General features: G+C 37.1%; 1 protein-coding gene across 1 annotated transcript in view; it reads right to left on the reverse strand.

The window, feature by feature from the left end:
* Nucleotides 1-1,585: 1,585 nt before the first annotated feature.
* The window catches only part of LOC126162255 (uncharacterized), a 50,540-nt gene continuing 30,661 nt past the window's right edge, over nt 1,586-21,464 (reverse strand). Inside the window, exons 3-6 of the mRNA XM_049918646.1 lie at nt 18,173-18,332; nt 17,294-17,449; nt 15,222-15,382; nt 1,586-4,108 (exon numbers count right to left, since the gene is read on the reverse strand). Of these exons, the coding sequence (XP_049774603.1) occupies nt 3,764-4,108; nt 15,222-15,382; nt 17,294-17,449; nt 18,173-18,332 (822 nt within the window). The 3' untranslated portion in view covers nt 1,586-3,763. The remainder of the gene's footprint in view (nt 4,109-15,221; nt 15,383-17,293; nt 17,450-18,172; nt 18,333-21,464) is intronic.

Below are 21,464 nucleotides of genomic sequence, written 5' to 3' on the forward strand. Positions count from 1 at the left end.
TCCTGATAGTTCTTCAAGTGGTTTCAGTTGTCAGGATCACATCATCTGAAGTTGTGTTTGAGTGCCTGCCACCTATAGGTTATTGAAATAGCATCAAGTTTCAGTCTTGCTTTGCTGTTAACTGGAGTTGAGAAAAAAGGTTGATGATTTTAGCCTTGTTAAACACTCTCCATGACACATTCTGACAGTCAATAATTGCTTAGTTGCTTGCTAAGTTCTTTGCTTTAGAGATTGTCACTGGAGACTTCAACATTATTATGTTATCAGTAAGTTATTCTGGATGAAACTGTTGTCCATAATCGTGCATTCTGATGGTAACAACGATACTACATAAACAATGACAGAAATCAGTTACGGAACACACACTTTCTTCAGGCAAAAAGCAGAAAACTGCAGTCGGATTATTAGTTTTGCCACATCTCACAAACAAACAGAGCAGCTTTATTAGAAACGGGCAACACTAAGATCACTGTCTGTGTACAAAACACATTCTGTCTTCAATGCCAGTCCTGAAAATATTTTACCACAGTGCCTGAAACGCTTTTGTGTGTGTTGTGTGTGATTGGTTTCATTTGAATTCTTGGGTGTGATGCAGGAATTTTAAATAAAATATGTTTTAACTCAAATGCATTGGGCTTTCATGTGAAACAGAAAATCTTTTGCTACCACTGAAGTATATTCTGGCAAAAATGTGAGCAGAAATTCAACCCATTAAAAATGGGAGATACTTTAAAATTTTCGGTCATGAAATGTGACGATGTAACAATTGGCATAATATGGAGTATTTCAGTCACACAATTTAAATGACTGACTGCTTGTAAAAGTGCAGCACACCTCAGTAGGCTTGGCGGAACAAACATCACAGCAAAATTTTGTAGCTGATACTTCAGTGCAATGTGAGTAAATTACTGACAGTTATTGACCTGGTTTTAAAAATTTAATCCCACAATTTTGATTTACTCATCAATGATATCCTAACTTTGTCTAGGTACATATTCCAGCCCCCCCCCCCCCAAAAAAAAACTCTGAATGTACACATTATAAAAGCTGCAACACAAGGAATCAAGTGCTACTGACATATAAACACACTTGCAACAGTGATAAAGTAAAATCAAATGACGGATGCACCAGTAAGATTAATGAAAATGACACACTAAAAATGTTGCACTGTGAGGCAGATGAGGAAAAAGTGTGTTATGTGTGGAAGAAACGTTCTCCCATTACTACTTAATTTGGGTTTTTCTCCATGCCTCAAGTGCACCTAGATAGCTTACACACATTCCATAAGAAATGAACTATTGACATGCTGAGTTCACCAAAAATTAATATGCCCTGGAAGTGTGAGAAACTGCCACTGTGTGGACATTATGTTTTATTATAAGACAATATAAAAGGGACTCATCGATAGTTTTGATTACTCCTCATTTCTTCTCTCTTTTTTTCTATTAATTTACATTCCTATATGACAAAAAAATGTGTTGGAATGCTAACAGAAAAAAAATTCAGTAATTTTCTAAAACACGTACAGGTAGGAAAACAAGGGTGTTAGGAAAACACATCCACATAAATTCATTTCACCACACAATTCTGGCTTCATAATTTTACTCTCTGCTTTCAGCAAAAAATTATAAGCTAATTTTGGTATTTTTATAATTCTTAAGTACAATATCATAAATAAAAAACAAAACTCTGTGTACTGACATATATACAATGATTCAACACCAAAACCATGTATCTTCCAAGTGGGTACATTTGTATTTCAACCGAGTTGCACGTGATGGAGTGATCTCGAACCAACCTTGCTTACTTGCTGATGAAAATATTTCATGTGTTATTACCAATCAGGCTGGTGTTTAATAATTAAAACACACATGAAAATTAATCTTAGTTGAGAAATTGCTGTTTCAGAGGAAAAAATAAAATAATTGCAAAGTATTGCTGATATTTGAATATTAATGTTTACAAGAAAATTTTCAGAACTCGCCATAAAATTACAATCAACATGAAAGATAACGTTTACAAGTGTAGCTGTAAATGCTGATTTCAACAGAACAGAGAAAAGAATGCAGGAATTGTGACAAACACTGGCAACCTATAATTACCATAACATTACTATTCTTATTAATATCATTATTCAGCTAGTCAATTCTAATTTTTTTGTGTGTAATGCACAAGCTGTAGTGAAAGGCTTCTCAAATGTTTGACTGGAAGTGTGAAAAGTGAAAACAGCAATGGTGTGTGTGTGTGTGTGTGTGTGTGTGTGTGTGTGTGTGTGTGTGTGTGTGTCACACACATGAGCATGTAAGCATATGGGCATCCGGACCACCACTCTTTTTTTTACATTAAAAATGAGAAACTACACAGAAACATCCCTGATTTGCGAAAAATTTTTGCAATGGAAGAGTGGAACAGAGAGGGGGAGAGGGGGGGGGGGGAGAGAGAGAGAGAGAGAGAGAGAGAGAGAGAGAGAGAGAGAGAGAGAGAGAGAGAGAGAGAGGGGGGGGGGGGGATACTTTGCAGTTTTTTAGATATTAGATACAAAAAGATGTATCAGAACACAGGCAACATGTGATATTTTACTTATCTCACTTAACTTCCAATATTTTTACAATACACAAAGTGAACTGTATAAACTGCAATGGTTTGCTGTAAAATTACCAATGAAAATAATTTATTTACAACCTTTTTATCAAATATTATAATACGTAATGCAGGTCTATTAAGTGTAATGTTGCAGGTGGTTCTCAATATCTGATCTCTTAACAAATTCATATTCACTTGAACAACCAAAGAAATTTTAGGAAAGGACACACAGCTCCACAATGTTATGTAACTGTTGAACATCACGACAACATGCATCAGAAAATGAATTTTGTTTTTGCAATTGTTCATTTACATCAACTAGGATTTCGACTAGACCATTATGAAACATTTAATGTAACAACGGAATTGAAAAGCAATGTGTGATTTCATCCTGGCTGCAGGAACCGTTTTAATAATAATAATTATTATTAACTATTTAAACACACAAAACATGAAAAGTGGCTTTTTTCAGACATTCACCTGAAAAGGAAATGGTAGAGTGAAAAATAATAATAATAATAATAATGGACATGCAGATAAAATACTAAGAATGCTGGAATGTATAGTACACACACAAAAATAATTACTACTCTTCATGCATCATGGTTTTCTTTCAGACTCCTTGCAATGCGTTAACAACTGCATAAGATGGGTTTCCAACAGTGAACATAAAACACATCCATTTTAATAATACAGTAGTGTGCAGCTCTGCACATGGCGCACAGTAGGGAGAAAATCCTCTGCTCCTTTACACCTCATTCACAACGTCCACCATATTCAAAATGTTAAAAAACTATCTGAGGAGTTTCATCATGCACTTTTCTGCACCATATTTTACACATTACATAAACCTATCGATCTGATGCCTGATGAAAGAGAAAATGACACTAACATTATGTACGGTGTATGTGACTGTTCCTTTTTACACCAATACGAGAAAGAAACTCAGGTAGAGATGTTCTGTTTTTGTGTGCTTTTTCTTTTACTTCAGTCTCTAATTTGATTTTATTTAGTAAGGTACTAAAAAAATCACTTTACTGTATACTGAGATAATGAAACCACAACGGTACATTTTCCCTTGATACTGTGATACAATTAGAAAAGTTTACTTATGATTTGTGACTGGAACACTGTCTTACTATGAGTTTCAATAAAATTATTAGAAAATATTATACTTGTGTCACTTTTCTTCTCCAATTTTCGTTTTTTTTGCAGGAGGTTCTTCAAGACTGCTAGTCGTCTCATCTCCTTCCTCTGTATCTGCTTTAGAAATGCTTCCTCTCTTGTTGTTACAAGCTACAATTGCTGTTGCAATTGCAGCAGAATCGTTCGTGCCTGAATCTGTGGTAGCAACCGAGTCATTGGTTGTTTCATCACAAAGAGGTCCTACAGTGGGTGTTGAGGGTTTGTCTAGTGAGTCTTCTGTGAATGATGTAGTAGTATCATCCAGTGTGTCAGCAGGCCCAGTTAAGTTTTTTCCATTAGTCGAGTCTTGCGTGCTTTCATCGGAACTATTTTCCGGGTCCTGAAACATATACATCACATTAGATTTCTTTACCTTGGCAATTTTTTCCACCTCAAAACATGTATGACACACACACACACACACACACACACACACACACACACACACACACACACACACACACACACACAAACTGTGTGTACTAAATGTTCTCACACGCCTAGTAAAAAGTGTTTTTTTTTTCATTTCTTTTTTTTTTTGCAATGCTCCTTTGTACAACACAACACAAAATAATTAATTATCTGCAAGTCTGTGCAACAGAGATGACTGAATCCATAAAACAACTATGTAAATAGGTCAGCAATTTTACTGTTAAATCTATACATTCAATGCATATTTCTTTCCCCTATTGGCATTTCAAGCAAACACTGCACATCTCGCAAGTCAGAGGTCAGCATGAGGAAAATAATATCACAAAAAATGTCACACATTTTATGTGAAATAACAGTATCCAACTAGGAACTAATTTTGTATTATCCTAAGCAATCAATAAACTGTGGTGAAACTGAATTATTATGCAACTAAAGTAAAGGTGTCAAGGTTGTTAAACATTTTTATGTGTGATTTTAAACCATTATCTCTCCTATGAGAAAGGCTGTATTTTCTGATTTCTGCCAACACAGTTCTCTACGACGAAGATGCTAATAATGTGGTATCACAAATATACATACATTTGGGTGATGAAGTAATGTCGCCACAGTCAACGGATGGCAGGGCAATGCTCTTTTACCTGCGAAACTGCAGCTCTTAAGCTCATGGCCGAGTTACCGCCAGTGCGGACACTCATGGTCTGTTGGTGTGTACTCGAGTTCCTGGTTTGAAAGGTTAACACAATCTCTCCAAGGAAAATTTCAACTTGTCAGCACAAATAATCTGCGTAACATGAAACTGAATTATCAGTGGGGGTGTTGTAATATAACATAGACCAATTACACAATGAAAAGTTTACAATGCTTTACAGTTGTTCATTCTTACCCTGCCCATAAAGGGGGGGGGGGGGATTCAATGCACCCCCCCCAACACAGCCAACTGTAACTGTAACAACAAAGGGAGAGGAATTATGTAGCGCACATCAGTACCAAGCTGCCACACACACACACCCACACACACACACACACACACACACACACACACTGCTCATAGATCTGGCAGCAGCCCTTAGAATCTCTCTACTTCCTGATCTTGGTGTCATTTCTTACAAGGGAATAGTATTCAGGAATCAACCACACAATAGTCTTATAAACAATATCTTTCGCATGTATCCGGCGCTTACCCAGAATTATTCTGTGAAACCTGGATGTCCCATCAGTTTACTTACTAATAATTCTACATATTGCTACCATCGCAGGGTACATACTTATCCTGGTATTGCTGTACTAACTTTTTCAATTACTTAAACACATGGGCAACGAGCTGTTTAAGAATACTATGCCTTTGCTATGTAAATGAAATAGCCACAAATACAAGCTATATATTACAGTAAGTTTTTCCAATTTCTTTCTCATGGGACAATGGAACTGAAAAACTTATGTCAAATGAATGCTGTTGGAGACCCATTCTTTCATCGCTGCACACATTCACATATCAAAATAAATGTTTCTTACACTTACAATTAAAACAGCTCCCACCACAGTATGCACTAAGCAATAGCCTAATGCAGTTTCAGCATATAATTAATTACTGAATACTAAGTATTTAAAGGCTTTTCAGTCTGAAGTGTTTTATAAGTTAATAATCTTCTGTGATTGTAAATGCATAAAGGCTTGAATACTTCTGCTAATTTGTACCATCCTCAGTCATCTCAACGCTTGTTTGCATATACCTCCGGGTTTGAAAAATTACGGAATATTTAAAACGAAATTGTTAACTTGTATTGCTTTCCATAGTTACACCAAATTTCAGATGTATAACAAGCAACGAAATTTTGAAGAAATTTGGAGGACAGCCTGAAAATAAAATTGTGACAGAAAACGAAAATTAATTTTTTAATTTTGAATCAGTTTCAAGAGTTGAAACTGACACACAACCAAAATTGAGTTATTCACCAAAAACTAGAGTAGACTTCTCAATTTTTGCTGAAGAAGGTCATGATCTGAAGGTCTCAGATCTTTGGTTGGTTGATTGGTTCGTTGGTTGTGGGAGAGATGGACTAAACCACAGGGTCATCAGTCACTTTTTCCAAATTCAAACAGGTTGTGGAGTAAAACCATTCCTCAAAGGAGTCTGGGAAGTAAATAAGGCGGAAAACTAACTGGGAAACACAATGAAAAAGAAAACAAAAGAGGCAAGACAAAAGGGGAGAATGTGCAAAAATAAAAAAAAGCAGTAGGAGGTATTAAAAGATTGTGGCAGATGGTCAAGGCTGCTTGATCACAAAAAGAAAAAAAGGATGAGCGAGCCACTCTGCAACACACTAAAATCTCCACCCTAAAAGACAAGGTTAGAGGAACACAGGTTGGGAAAAGACGAACATTAAGTCAAACAAAAAAAGTGACTTTCAGAATATATAACAACTCTACCTTATTTGCAACATGAGGAATTTTTTGTAATATACAACAGTAGCACTTCTTCACAAATAAAAAAAACGTTCTGAAGACATATTTGGAAAAAAAAAAAAAAAAAAAAAAATGTTCTGAAAATTAATGTATAAGCAATTAATCCCACATATGTTTTACAAAGAATTTGAGCAACCAAGGTTTTTGGATTTATGCAGTGCTTATTTATGTAGTAACAGATCAGCAAAATGATAGTACTTTTATATGCAATCATTTATTTGCAGGAAATATTTCTCACTAGCACCTCACGTAGAAGACTTCAAGGGTAGTCACTATGAAAACTGTGCTGTAGTCTGAGGGGTAGTTAAACAGTTTGTAATATGAAACCAGCAAAGTTTCTGGCATGGAAGTTCAGAACTTTCAAAGTTGGTTACATCCTTCGTGAGTTAATGTAAACTCTCATATAACTTAATACAGCAGGAAAGTGGAGACTGGGGTTCTAATTGCGTATTTGTTTATAGTTTGCCCACATTCACGCAGGATAGACAAATGACAGGAAGACACAATACCATTATCTGTATCAAACAAGAAAACTGTGCAAGAGACAAATTTAGACAGTATCATTCAAAAAATCAACCGAACACAACTAGTACATTTAAACTTCTCGAAAAAAGTTTTACGCTACCCTAATGATTTTCGTTGTTCACTGTTCCCCACTGTGCATGCTTGGGACCAGTTGTTGTTGCAGGAACACTCCTCCCCCTGTTCCAAAAACCTTGCTTGGAGTCTTACCCCAACTTATTCTGCTGAGCCCTTACTGGAGAGTGGGAAGGCTTGAGAAGCAAAATCGGAAAGATCACACAGGTGGATGTTACAATTTTGCAATGCACGGGGTAGACCTACACAGTATGTTATCTGGTGCTAGATTTTAATTTCGCACATGAGCAGCTGCTAGATTTTTGCCCCCCTTTTCAGTTTTGATTTCATGCCCCCCCCCCCCCCCAAATCTAAGACCGCAAACGTTCAAAGATATGCGTGCGAATATTTACTGTCCTCCCTTTCCATATACCACAGATACTTAAAACCATAAATAGACTGAACAGTTTATTTTCACCACACCTTTTACTGGTTGTTTTCACGGGTGATTCTGTAACTTGTTGTTGTTACTGGTAAGCAAAAGCTTTGTCCCAGTCTTCATTTGACTGTAATTACATATAAAACTTTCAAGATAGTCCAGATATAATGGCTGACTAAGTAGTGAATGAAATTCAAACTAAAGTTTGTCTCACTAACATGTATAGTAATGTACATTGGTATGAAAACTTATGTTACTGGTAAAGGAGAATCAATTTTAATGCAGTCTGTGCAATGAAGCATATCACAAAGAGAAAAATGAGAGGGTAAATTGAAATAAGTTTGATAATGTATAAAATGCATGTTTGACCATCAGCCGACAGTCAAGCATGCATTTTATACATTAGTTGACAACTGATCTTAGTAACCTTCCAAAAAATGTTCAGGATGGGATAAGACTGTAGGAAGATTTTTGGAGCAGCAGGAGGAATATAATGTTGTTGTTGTGAATCCATTGGTAAGTTTTAACACACTCAATCAGTAATCTGTAAACAAACTGAAATGAATTTGGAGAAAACGTTTCAAAACAAATATTAATGATTGTACAAGACACGACTGAAAATGATATTTATTGTGGAACTTAAGCATTGGAAGGATTTGTCCACTTGATGGTAATAATTAAATCAATGTCATATGTTTAACTTCACAGTCAACACCCACCACAGTTGTAGAACTTTAACGCTAACAAGCTCTGCATATGGGTAGAGAGTGAAAGAACAGATGACAAGATAAAACGAACTAGTCAGGTTGTTTATGGCAACAAAAATTTAACTGTGATGTATTCAGGGAATAAATAGCATGAAAAGGAAAAGAAAGAAATGTAGTAGGAAAACATGGACTGGAAGAAAGGAATTAAATGGGCAGCCATCTGGCAGAATTTTGTACAGAGCACCATTTCATCATTGTTTAATATAAACTTTGTTTAAAATATCATGAAACTAAGTTGTATATTTGGAAGACTCCTAGAGACAGTGAACAGCTTCATGTAGATTATACAAAGCTAGAATCAAACAATTGAAAATCCAGGATGGAATAACAAAAATATTATGAAAACAATAGATTGCTACTCACCATATAGAGATGTTGAGTTGTGCAGACAGGCACAATAAAAACACTGTTATACAGGTACATTTGTGCTTTTGCTTAAGTGTCTTCTTCTGAAGTAGAAACACACACGCGCGTGCACGCACACAAAAGAGCACATCTCACACACACATGAGCACTGTCTCTGGCTGTTGTACCAGATGGAAACAGCAATCTATGGATGGTGGGTGTAAGAAAGAGGCTGGGGCGGGGAGGAGGAGTGTACCAAGATTGGGAGGGGAAAGGTACAGTGCTACTTGTGGGAGCATGCAGGAATATAGTGGGTACAGGTTAGGCCTGCTAGGTGCAGTAGGGAGGTGTGACGGGGAGGGTGGGGGGGGGGGGGGGGGGCGGCAAAGGGAGCGGAAAAGTAGAGGACAGTAAAAAGACTAGTGGATACGTTGGTGGAATACAAGGCTTTGTAGTGATGGAGTGGGAGCAGTGTTGGTGATAGGAGGATAAGGACAGGAACTAAAAAATGTTGAGGTCAGGAGGATTACAGGAACATTGGATATATTATGTTTCCATAATTCCCCTGTCCTTCACCCACCCATATCACTTTACCTATACCAACTCCATCACTACACAGACTTCTTTTACTCCACCAACACACCCACCAGTCTTTTACCCCCTCTGCTTGCCCCTTTTTCGCTCACCGCCCCCCCCCCCCCCCACCTACATACCTATGACCTGCACCTAGCAGCTCTACCCTGTCCTACCAAGTCCCTACATGTTCCCACAAGCAGCTCTGTACTTTCCTACTTTCCTCCACCCCTGACTGGCCACCCTCCCCTCTTCTGCCCTTCTTACCCCCACAACCAACAGATTGCAAATCAGGTGCAGTTGCTGTATGCAGTCCAGCCTCAGTGGCTGGAAATTGCTCATGTGCAAGAGTTACACTTGTGTGAATTTGTGTTTTCTGCTTTAGAAGAAGGCCTTTTGGCTGAAGGCTCCAATATTTAACAGTATTCCTGCTGTGCCTGCCTGCAACTCAGCAACTCCAATATATGGTGAATAAGCAATCTATACTTTTCACAATATTGTCATTATGCAAGGGTAGGATAGAGATTTAGAAACCACAAATAAAACTGCAAACCATTTCCAGGGGATTTAATTTTACTGATCATGAACTGCAGTTTAAAACCGGAGAAATTGCAGAAAGGCAGGAAATTAAGCTGATAGGACTTACATAAATTGAAAGAACTAGTGGTAGCTGTGAGTCTTTAAGGCAGTATTAGCAAAGACTGATTGAAGCGTAGGGGAAAGGAATACAACGGAAGATGGATGGGTATCTTTGAGACATGGAACAGTATAGGCGCCAGACGATTAAATAAACAAAACAATTAGGCCCAACAGAAATCGATAATACACAATGTACTGAATTGAATTGACACGAAGAGAAAATATAAAAGAGCATCACATGAAGCATGCGAATATAAAATACTGAAAAAATTACAGCGGAATGGATAGAGGAAGAAATGCAATGCTTTACAAGCAAGCATGACTATGGGATGCTGTCTGCAGCACAATTAGAAAGACCTTTGAAGGAAGAGAAGTATCTGTATGAATATCAGGAGGTCAGTTGGCAAGCCAGCACTATGCAAAGAAAGTGAAGCTGAAAGGTGGAAAGAATGTATAAAACAGTTACGCAATGGAAACAAATCTAAAGACAATATTATAGAAAGGGAAGAGTAAGTACAAGATGATAAGGTAGGAGATACGAACATGTAAGAAGAAACTGACAGAGCTCTGAAAGACCTAAGTTAAAACAAAGCATCTGGAATACATAAAATTTCCTTTGGTATTACTGAGATCCTTGGAAGAAAATACCATAGCAAAATTACACCACCTAGTATGCAAGATAATGAGTCAGGCGAAATATCCACAGACTTCCGGAAGAATGCTATAACTCCAACTGAAAGGAGAGCAGGTGCTTACAGTAGGGCTGTAGCCAATCCCCATGTTGTTCGATCTGAACACTGAGTATGCGGTAAAGAAGGCAAAAGAAGAAATGAGGAGTTACAGTTCGAGAATAAAAAATAAAAACTTTAGGATTTATTGACGACATTGAGAATGTCAGAAATGGCAAATAATCTACAAGCAACTGGAATGAACAGTATCTTGAAAATGTTTGAAGATGAAAATAAATAAAAATAAAACAATGGAATATAGGCTAACAAGGAGAGACCAGCTGCGGTGTGATAAGAGTTTTTGAAACTATCTATATGGTGATGTATCACACTGCAGCCATTGACCCTGTTGGGCCCTTGTTTGTGAGTAATTGAAAAAAAATTAATAATAATAATAAAATAAATAATAATCAGAATTTTGTGTGACATTCAGCAGTGTTGAAAAAGTTGCATTATAGAGTCTGGTTGCATGGTATACTGGATAGGATAACAGCTATGCATAAAGGAGGTTATGGGTTCAAATCTCTTTCATCTGCATTATTTTGTCCATAGTGCAATTAAGTATTTAGGTTCTGTTTTAAATTCTCGTATGACTATTACTGTGCAAAAAATAGCACATCTGGTAACAAAAATACATTTTATTAGATCATTTCATAAACATGGATAAGTTATTAAGTGTTTTGTTTTTCAACTGATTTGAATTTTCAAATAATTTGATATTGTAATAGATAAATATTATTGTATTCATAATCACAAAAATTCCAATTGGAAAAAGAATGATATAAAGAAAAAAATGGAACAAATGAATATGTTCATTCGGTGATTAAAATGATGTGACAACGGAATAGAAATAAAAAATTACTTTTAAACCAGTAACTGAATAAAAATAATAATTAACGCAATTTCGATAAAGATTTAAAGAAAATTTTGCATCTGACGACATTAGAACCTGCAACCTCCAGCATGTGAAGATGTTATCCTATCCATTATACCACACTACCAGAATGTGTATACCAACTTTTTTAACCCTACTGAGCGTGACATAAAATTCCAATTTTTTTTTTTCATCAATTACTTGGAAATCAGGCTGAATGGCTACCGTGTGGTACCTGGGATCTCAACCCACATCACCATAGTTTAAAAAAGTCGATTGCACCACAGGGGACTTCTTTTTGTAAGTAAATGTGGTGATGCTGCAAGAATTAGATTAAGAAATGAGACACTAAAAGTACAGATAAGTTTCTTATTTGGGCAAGAAAATTACTGGTTATGGTCAAAATACAGAAGATATAAAATTTAGACCAGCAGTAGCAAGATAAGCATTTCTGTAAATGCTCAATTTTTATATGAATGTTAGAAAGAAAATGCTATGGGCTGCACTGCAAAAATGTGTGGTTTTGTTTTCTTTCTTGCAGTTAGATTTAACTATGATAGCAGAAATTTAAACCAGTAGACAAATTTTTTCTCCCTTATATATTATTTCTCCTTATATACAATTTAAAACAAAAATTCTATCCACAACTATATGCTGTTCCGTCTTTTTTCTCACAGTTGGTTTTAGCAGAAAACAGAATTGTATTTATGGCTTATCAGCTTATAATTAGAATACTACTACAAAATCTGAATTTTTCACTAATTATTAACCCTATCCACTTGCAGATTAAAACTATGTAAAATACTGTCAATGAAGTTACTATACCCACAGACCCAGCACCACGAGAGGTCTCTCATATCCTGTATACCAACAAACCCAACCAATTTGCCTATTTATTTTAAGCAGCTTCAATTCCCAATCTACTTTTTGTTGGAAGTAATGATAAACAAGTCATGATTAGGGAGAGGGTGAAGGAGATGGACAAAGAGATGGGACAAAGGAGACTAGGACGTATATCCACTTACCACACATATCTAGTCATTGCAAAGGATTACCAAGTTCAGTAGTTTAATAAAAACTGCAAGTGTTACGAAGTCTTTTCTGGAGGTATTTATCTTGTCATTGCACGGAAGTGAAACATGGACAACAGACAATTCAGACAAGAAGATACAAGCTATTGAAATGTGGTTATACTGAAGAATTAGGAAGACTGGATGTGTAGATTGAATAAAAAATACGGAGGCACTGAAATGAACTTGTGACAACTTGACTACAAGAAGGAGTCGCTTGATAGGACACATCTGAGGCAGCAAGGATTTGTCAATTTGGTAATGGAAGAAAGTGCTGGATGTAAAAATTGTGGAGGGAGACCAAGGCAGACTGAATACTGTAAGCAGATTAAAATGGAAGTAGGCTGCAGTAGTCAGAGAAAGTGCAAAAGGCCTGCACAGGCTAGATTAGCATGAAGAGCTGCATCAAACCAGGCTTTGGACTTACGACCACAACTAAATCATCATCATTCATTAGACAAAGCAGTCCACCAAATATAGACTTCGTTGAATTTTAAATTTGATGATGGAAGTTAATTTGAAGTAGAATAATTAAAGTAGCAACACAGTTTGTTTCAACAGGTAACAAGCATACTGAAACACAAGAGTAGAATACAATGTTAAGCATGTAAGATTTCAAATTAGCTACTAGCATGATAATCTACTATACAGGGTGTATATGCCGATTAAAAAAATCCCAGATTTTTCCTGGACTTCCCAGTTAAAAATATACTTTTTCCTGGGTGAAAATACACATTTTTCAGGGTGAAAATACATTTCTCCAGTTAGGCGACAATACACTTACTTTCCCTTGGAACTCTAAAACTTACCATCCTTTGAACGGTAAAGGCTTTATACACCGGCAAAGAACTTCCCCGTGCTTCAGGAACCAAAACCCAGCAGACAGACAAACATTTCTTGTTAAGATATGACGTGTAACAACATATACGCTGCATGAAAGTACAAATATGAATTCCCCAGATCCAGCACATTAGTTTCCGAAGCACTGAAATCGAGACTGCGATGTGCTTTTATCAGCCAATCATAGCTCATGCCATCTATCTTGCCAGCAAATGACAGCAGATATTCAGAGCATATGACACTTGATGATATCAACCGATAGCAACATCACTATTAAGTAGCCTGAACACTCAAATAGGAAAGGTTCATGGTTTAAATTAATATACATACAGTATAGCTACAAGAAAAGCTAAGCTTTCACATATAACATCGGGCTTTTTTGTGTATGTAATGCTTTAGATGCGACAAACACAAATATGCCAATAAAATTTTAGATGATGACATAATTGTCTGGTCTTCTAAGCCCTTATTATTATTATTATTATTATTATTATTATTATTATTTTGAAGTGGCTCGTCCTCAAAGTGTTAAGTTTTGAATGAGAGTCGTACTTTTGTGACTAAGTAAATTCATTGCATGTTCTCACACACGTAACATAATTCATCTTGCATAAAAGAAAATTTACTTTGAAAGTAACGCTTCTCAAATCACCATTCGCAATACTTCCCCGCAACCTGTTAGAAATAGGTTTGTTTGAGCAATTTCCAGAGTTTACCAAAAGACAGGCATTACTGCGTATGCACAGCTATGATGACATAGGACGCCAGTGTTTGCTGTTTGTTCTGCTCATTCATCCTTCGCTGCATTTCTAATTTGGAATTTTGTATGTAGTGGGACAACATACATCACATGACCCTATGCAACAGTACGCCGGGTTGTTTGGAGGAGAACTTAGGATAATTGTTTTAACATATCCTATCCAAATAAGGAATGCAAAGCAGTCCTTGGACTAGTCCCCTAGTGCTTGTATATGCACGGTGTTTTATAGTTGTAAATGGCGCATTTTCTCCGTAACTTAAGTTTTACATTGGTGATTTCCTCTCGTTTATGTTTTGCTGCTGCAGTATTATTCTGCAGAAGCAGGTTAAACATTCTTTGTTAGAGTATCAGTTCTGACCACTCAAAATTATAAAAATTTAACTCAGTACTAAAACAATGAAAAAATTCCCAGTTTTTTCCTCTTTTCTCCTAGATCAAAAAATTCCCAGGTTTTTCCCAAATTTCCCAGTTATCCAGGGGCATATACACCCTGACTATAGGAATCTACTGTTCTATCATGTGCATCTGTTAGTTCACCTATAGCAACCAGCAGTTGACCTGTATCTTCAGTAAAGCAATGCACCTTTTCATCACTCCTAAACTGTATCAGATTGGTTTGAGAGTATGTGTACATGAGAGTATATGTGTATATGAGAGTATATGTAAGTGTGGTTGTCTGGCACCTCATTTCACCTGACCTAAATCATATTGAGAACACTTGGAAGGTCTTCAGCAAGATCAAACTTCACACATTATGGGCAATTTTTGTTTTCGTGTGCTGCCTTGATAAGAAACAGACATGCCATCTGTAGCTGCAAAAAATATTCTGCTGTACAATCAATCCTACATCAAGGGTAATGTGAAGAGCATTAATGAGGAATTATACAGGAGAATAAAATTATCACTGCACATAAATGATGATCTGAAATATGACAAACAACATGTACCTGTGTTTTAAGAGTATCCCCATTTTTTTCTTCATGATTCGTAGTTCCATTTTCGTGTGGACCTGGCATCCCATCTAGAAGCTCTGGTTTCATTTCCGAAACAACATAGTGTGTCCATAGGGCCAGTTCTACTTGATGTGGATTCCAGGTACCGTTATTACCTGCAACAAAGATGTAATAGAAAGGTAAAATTGAGTCACAAATATGGTATTTGACTGTTTTCTGGAAATTATCTTACATGGTTAATTATGACATTTTTGCTCCTAAAATTCTTTTTTCCTTTGTGAATTTCAATTTTTTTTAAATATTTTTAAAATATTCAAATATTTTGAAGGGCCACAAACACACTCCCTTTGAGTTATGCGACACCTGTGACTTTACTGGCTAGCACGGTGCTCCTACTGTCATAAAGCTCATTCACAACAATAACTTGTTTTGGAATTTACATTTCTGGGTTACAAATGGTTCATAGTACCATACAGTACATCTATAAAAACTTCTGAAAAATTGTTTTTGAGTATTCCAAAGAATGAGAAGATGCATTAAATCTGGCTGCAACTCACTTGCAGAGATCCAACTGAGATAGTGGTCACTATGTTTGTTTCTGTGAGGATAACATTGATATAAGTAAACACTCCATATGAACACATCACTTTTAACATAATATATAGCATGCTGGACTGCTACTGTGACATTCACAAGATCATTCGTTATTATTATTATTATTATTATTATTATTATTAATGTTCATTTTGCTTTCTGTACTACTGTCTCCTTACTTTATTCACAACACGGTTAGGTAAGAACTTTAAATTATATACATCATATTACATTTTAATATCTATTTTCATCTATTAACTTCAATTTAAACATGATCAATTTGAGATGAATCACAAGGATGGTGTTATGAAACCGTAGATCATACATGATATAACTCTTATTCTGCAGAATCTGGGAAATCATTTAACAACTACCGACTACATTATTCTTTCCAAACAAATTGTTGTAAACAATTTGCCACTTCCAACTGTCTCCACTGAGACTGTTGTAAAGCTGTACGATTTTTACGAAAGAAAACGTGAACACTGCTTGGGATCTATGAGTAAATGTAATAAGACCAGGGAATTATAATACAGTGAAAGTTGGTCCCATTTAAGCACTTTTAAATCATAGAATTTTAGTAGCAGTTACGTATGCAGCAGAACAACAAACACTTTAAGGTTCTGTTGCATCAACTGCATATTTTACTGACAATTTCCTGGTGATATAATTAATGACCTGAAGGAATGGAAGAATTGTAATGTACAAATCTGCTGAAGGCAAACTCAATGATGCTCTGCAGTTCCACGAGTGTTATTATGCTATCTGAAAATTTTAAAACAGAGGAAAGTAGTACCTCAAAAACAGTAGTAGCACTGGTAACAACCACAGTAGTTAACAATCAGAATGATCTTCTGAATTTTTGTTTTGTTTTATTGAGCAGGCTCTCATAAGTTGCATGGTTGTTCAAGCAAATAATCCAGTTCCAGATTTCCCCAACCTTAAGACAATTATGTGGGTTATTGATGTGCCACAGTACTTCTGTGCAGTTTTCACACGTCTTACTTCTGGCATACAAAAATTCCAGGTAGTTTTCAAAGAACGAAGAGACCATACACACATCTACTTCTGGAAGGTTTTCACTATCAGCCTTCACAAAATTCCTTTCCACTGTTACAAGTTGTACATGTGTTTTCCATTACTAAATAACTGAACTGTGTCCAGAAAAAAATATGGAAAAACCACTAGAACTTCAGCTAACACTCCAACGCATGTATAGCTTCGTCTTACTCCTAGCCTATGACATCACTATAGCTTCAGCCAATAAAGGAGTGCTTGCAATCAATCATGTTGTCAAATCTTTAATTACACAAAAATAACATTTTGTGTGAATATTGACCAAAAATGCTATTGGAATATTATAATAATTCAGAATAATAAGAATCCAAACCATATTTTTAAGAGAGGAAAATATCATACTGACAACAGTCACAAAATTGCTATTAGGATATGTTTCTCCAATTAACACATACTTTCTTTATTCAGCCTTTCAACTGCATTCTGTATGTGTTGGACAAAGTTGAGGTACTCCTTCGTTGTGTAATCAATTCCTTCAATTTCAGGAATTGCCATTAGACATTCATCTGCCATAAAGGGAGCCTGGTCTGGAGCTACAGCTGCTAACAGAGCTATAACAAAAGCAAAATGGAAAACAGATTAGGGACAATTTGAAACATCAAATTAATGGAATGAAATTGCAGCAGAGTGCTCTAACTTTGACTTAGCTTAACACATTCTTTTTTAATAATTCCAAAGTGAAATAATCCATAATACAGGAAAAAAGGAAAACAAAATAACTATTCACGAAGTATTTTGCACTAGGACAATCCTACAGGAACAACTCACCTCCCTGTATACATGCAAATGAGTCTATCAGTCATTACTCACAACTAAACAGAATGTTAAAGTGTGAGTTGGGCTGGTTTAGTACGGATTAAAACCAGATTCGAGTGCAAGAAATATTTGACATGTTTCAACCCATTACTGATTCTGCTGTTTTACACACAGTTTGGTGTCCATTGTCCAACAAACAGAAACCAGTACCATCACAGTTTTTCTTTCTTCAGTAAACAAAAAGTAACAAGTTCTTACATAAGATGCCTCTTTTTTAAATCCTTTCTATACTGCTTAAGGAAATATTTCTTGTGCTGCAATAAGTCACCATCTTCTCACACGACTTTGGTGAGAACTAAAAACAAAAACTTAAACTGACTAATTTGTGAAACAACTTCTAGGACTGAGGGAGGTACATATTTTGACATTTTTGTTCGACAATTCTCATGCATAAGACACAAGGAGATGAAGAATGACATCTCACTAATCTAAAGATTGACTAAAAAAATTACACATACCTGAGGCCATTGTTGTCCCTACCCCCTTCAAGTTACTCAATGTCGTAATTGCAGACTCGAGATTAGGCAATTTCCGAAATGCCTTTCTGGTTTCCAGCATGACAGCACGTGGAGTGTTAACTTTCACCAGATATGACAGTTGAGGGTAGAATTTTCCCCGCTAAAAGAAAAAAGTGACATATAAAAGTATGCATATTACATGGCATGCAAAAGTCTTATAGTTTCATGTAATACATTACAAAATAAGGGAACACAGTGCATCTTTGCCACAAACACAAGTGCACTTTCACTTTAAAACACTGCAAATGCTTGTGGTATTTCTAAATACATTATTTCAATGTCCCTCCATTCATAATGCATGGAGGAGGGAGGGAGGGACAGGGAGAGGGATGGAGGGGAAGGGAGAAAAAATTAAAATTTAATTACCTATGAACCAAAACAACACTATTTCTCAACAAAATTGCCAAAAATTATATGTTGTTGATCACAATTTCTTGAGAACTAGAAACTTTTTATATTCAAACCTATTTTTTGGTATCTTGTATCAACCAAAAAAAGAAACAACACTTCAGTGTTCAACTTCTTTAACACTACAGCAACAGCCAAGTACATGAATAGGTGCTTAGCCAATTCAACTTCCTCTTGGGAATGAATCAATAGCAGCCTCCAATGTCGTAGGATAGGTACTGGTAGAATGAAATACTTTTGGATTGAAGGAGACCCCTCACCAAAAAACATGACTCACTGAGCCATTGACAGCTACACACACACACACACACACACACACACACACACACACACACACACACAAAAAAAAAAAAAAAAAAAAAAAAAGGGAAAACCTGCTAGATTTTGGAGTAATCTCTCTCTCTCTCTCTCTCTCTCTCTCTCTCTCTCTCATGCCCTACATAGATGGTGCAAGATAGACACACCGGCTAGCCGGCTAGAGCTGCAATTCAGCAAGTGAACTAGGTTGTGTTGAGTGGGTGGGGTTGGTAGTAGAGATGGGCAAAACTGTTCTTTTCAGAGATTGGATCAGAACTGTTCACTCCCTGAAATGAAGTAGCTCTTTTTCATGACTCACCACTCATTTACAATAGAAAATAAATGGAAGGCACATTGCCCTTTAAACTTTGTTTATTCCAGTACTATACCTGTATTTTGATCTTATTTGATCCTATTTTGAAGTAACACAGATAATGAGTAAGAATTTTGTATTGTTTATTGAAATTTCCATGATATGACAAAGTTTTTGATTATTGATTTATTTTGCACTATCGTGGTTTTTTGGGTGATCGGAAAATGTTGTAACTTGAGATTTACATTAACAATATATTTGGCTATAATGTATTAAAATTTCATTAACCTCATACAAATACATCGCAAGCCATATATTTTTAAAGTGAACGTTTCCTTTCGAAGACGCCTAAAATCGCAAAATCCGTACCAGAATAAGAAAAAAATATATAAATTTGACTGTAAAACGAAAGTGCTGCATATAGCCTTACGCAGAATAAAACAAGGAAAATATTGGTGTATCACATTTTGCGATACGTTTATCGGTTCGCTCGTAATTAAAGCTTAAATTCGAGTGTCCATAATAAAAATCCTATAGTAAGAGGAGTCATCAGGAACCTAATCTAATCAGTTTAAACAAATAAAAATAAAATAAAAACAATTGATGTATACATAACATAATAATGTAATATACATAGCGGTATTACTACGAAGAACAATATCCAGTGGGGACGAACTCCGATGCAGAGGTGCTGAGTCGAGCAGGTCGAGCCGCGAGCTGTATTACTGCGTGAGAAGCAGGGCAGAGGCCGGCGCTGGCTGTGTTGTGTGGCGTGCACTGTGCTCTGACCAGCAGAGGCGCTGCTGATATGCTCCGTCTCTCTCTCTCTCTCTCTCTCTCTCTCTCTGCCGTGGGAAACGTCTGGAGCTACCATTCTTTTTTTTCTGAATCACTGATTGTTCACTCCTTTGAAAGATTGAACTCTATGAATTAGTTCAAGAGCGGATCCCCCATCTCTAGTTGGTAGTGGGAGAGAGAGGCAAGAAGTAGGAAGAGGGGTTGGAGTGGGTTGGGGGGAGGGGGGAGGGAGGGCGTGCAGCTGGTTTGCCAGCTAGTAATGTGAGAGGAAGGGGTGAGAGGTGCACAGGCTAGACATGTGATGCACGGTTGTCAGAGCTGGTACGGAGCAGCGCACACTGAAATGATCTGGGGACATGAAATGGGAGGAGCTGAGAGGATGGAGGAAGGGGATACTGTTAGCAGGAGGGTGTAGGGACTACAGGTTTCTGGAGATTGAGGTCAGGAGATTATAGGAGCAAAGGATGTGTGGCAAGGATAATTGCCATCTATGTAGTTCAGAGAAACTGGTGGTGAGAAAAAGGATCCTGGTGGCTGTGATGTGAAGCAGCCATTGAAACTGAATCTATTATGCTCAGCCACATTTAGTGTCACTGCTTGATCAACTTTGTTTTTGGCAACAGTCCGGTTGTGGCCACTCATCCAGGTGGACAGCTGGTTGGTACTCTTGACATAAATGCTGTGCAGTGTTTGCAGCAGAGTTAGTGTACGACATCGCTGCTTTCACAGGTGACCTGGCTGTGATGGGGTAAGATAAACCTGTGACGGGGTCGGAGTATGAAGTGCTGGGATATGATTCTTGTGGCAAGGGGTTGGCATAGGGATGGACTAGGATGCTGGGTGTAGTTGAATTGGACTAAGTTAATCCCTGACGGGCTGAGTGTGGCAGCTTCACGGATCTACCGCAACCAATAACTTGACACTATTTTGTAAGCATCTCTATGGCAAAGCCTCCTATTGTCATAGCTCCATACACGGCAGCTGTTTCAGCCTGCAGCTGTTAGCACTTCGCAGCTGAAAGCTGACAACATCAGTACGAGCCGTCGGGATCTTCTTATGCCATCTCAACTACAGGCTGAGTTGGTGACAGAACACAAATTTAGTAGGGGTGAGAAGGATGTTGGGTAGGATGTCCTTCATTTCAGGGCATGTGAAATATAACAGCCTGATGAAGGACGTGGTTCAGCTGTTCCAGCCCAATGTGTGATATTGGGTGATGAGAGGGGCACTAGGTCAAAGCTGATTCTTGAGGACGGTGACAGGATTGGTGGCGTTTGTGGATACCCACCTGTGAAGGCCTTTCGAAGACCTTCAGCCTACTGGGCAAGAGCGTTATCGTCACTGCAGATATGTCGTCCATGGGTGGCTAGTCTGTGAGGGAGGGATTTTTTTCATGTGGATGGGATGGAAGCCATT

The sequence above is a fragment of the Schistocerca cancellata genome, chromosome 2, assembly GCF_023864275.1.
Source record: "Schistocerca cancellata isolate TAMUIC-IGC-003103 chromosome 2, iqSchCanc2.1, whole genome shotgun sequence".
NCBI lineage: Eukaryota > Metazoa > Arthropoda > Insecta > Orthoptera > Acrididae > Schistocerca > Schistocerca cancellata.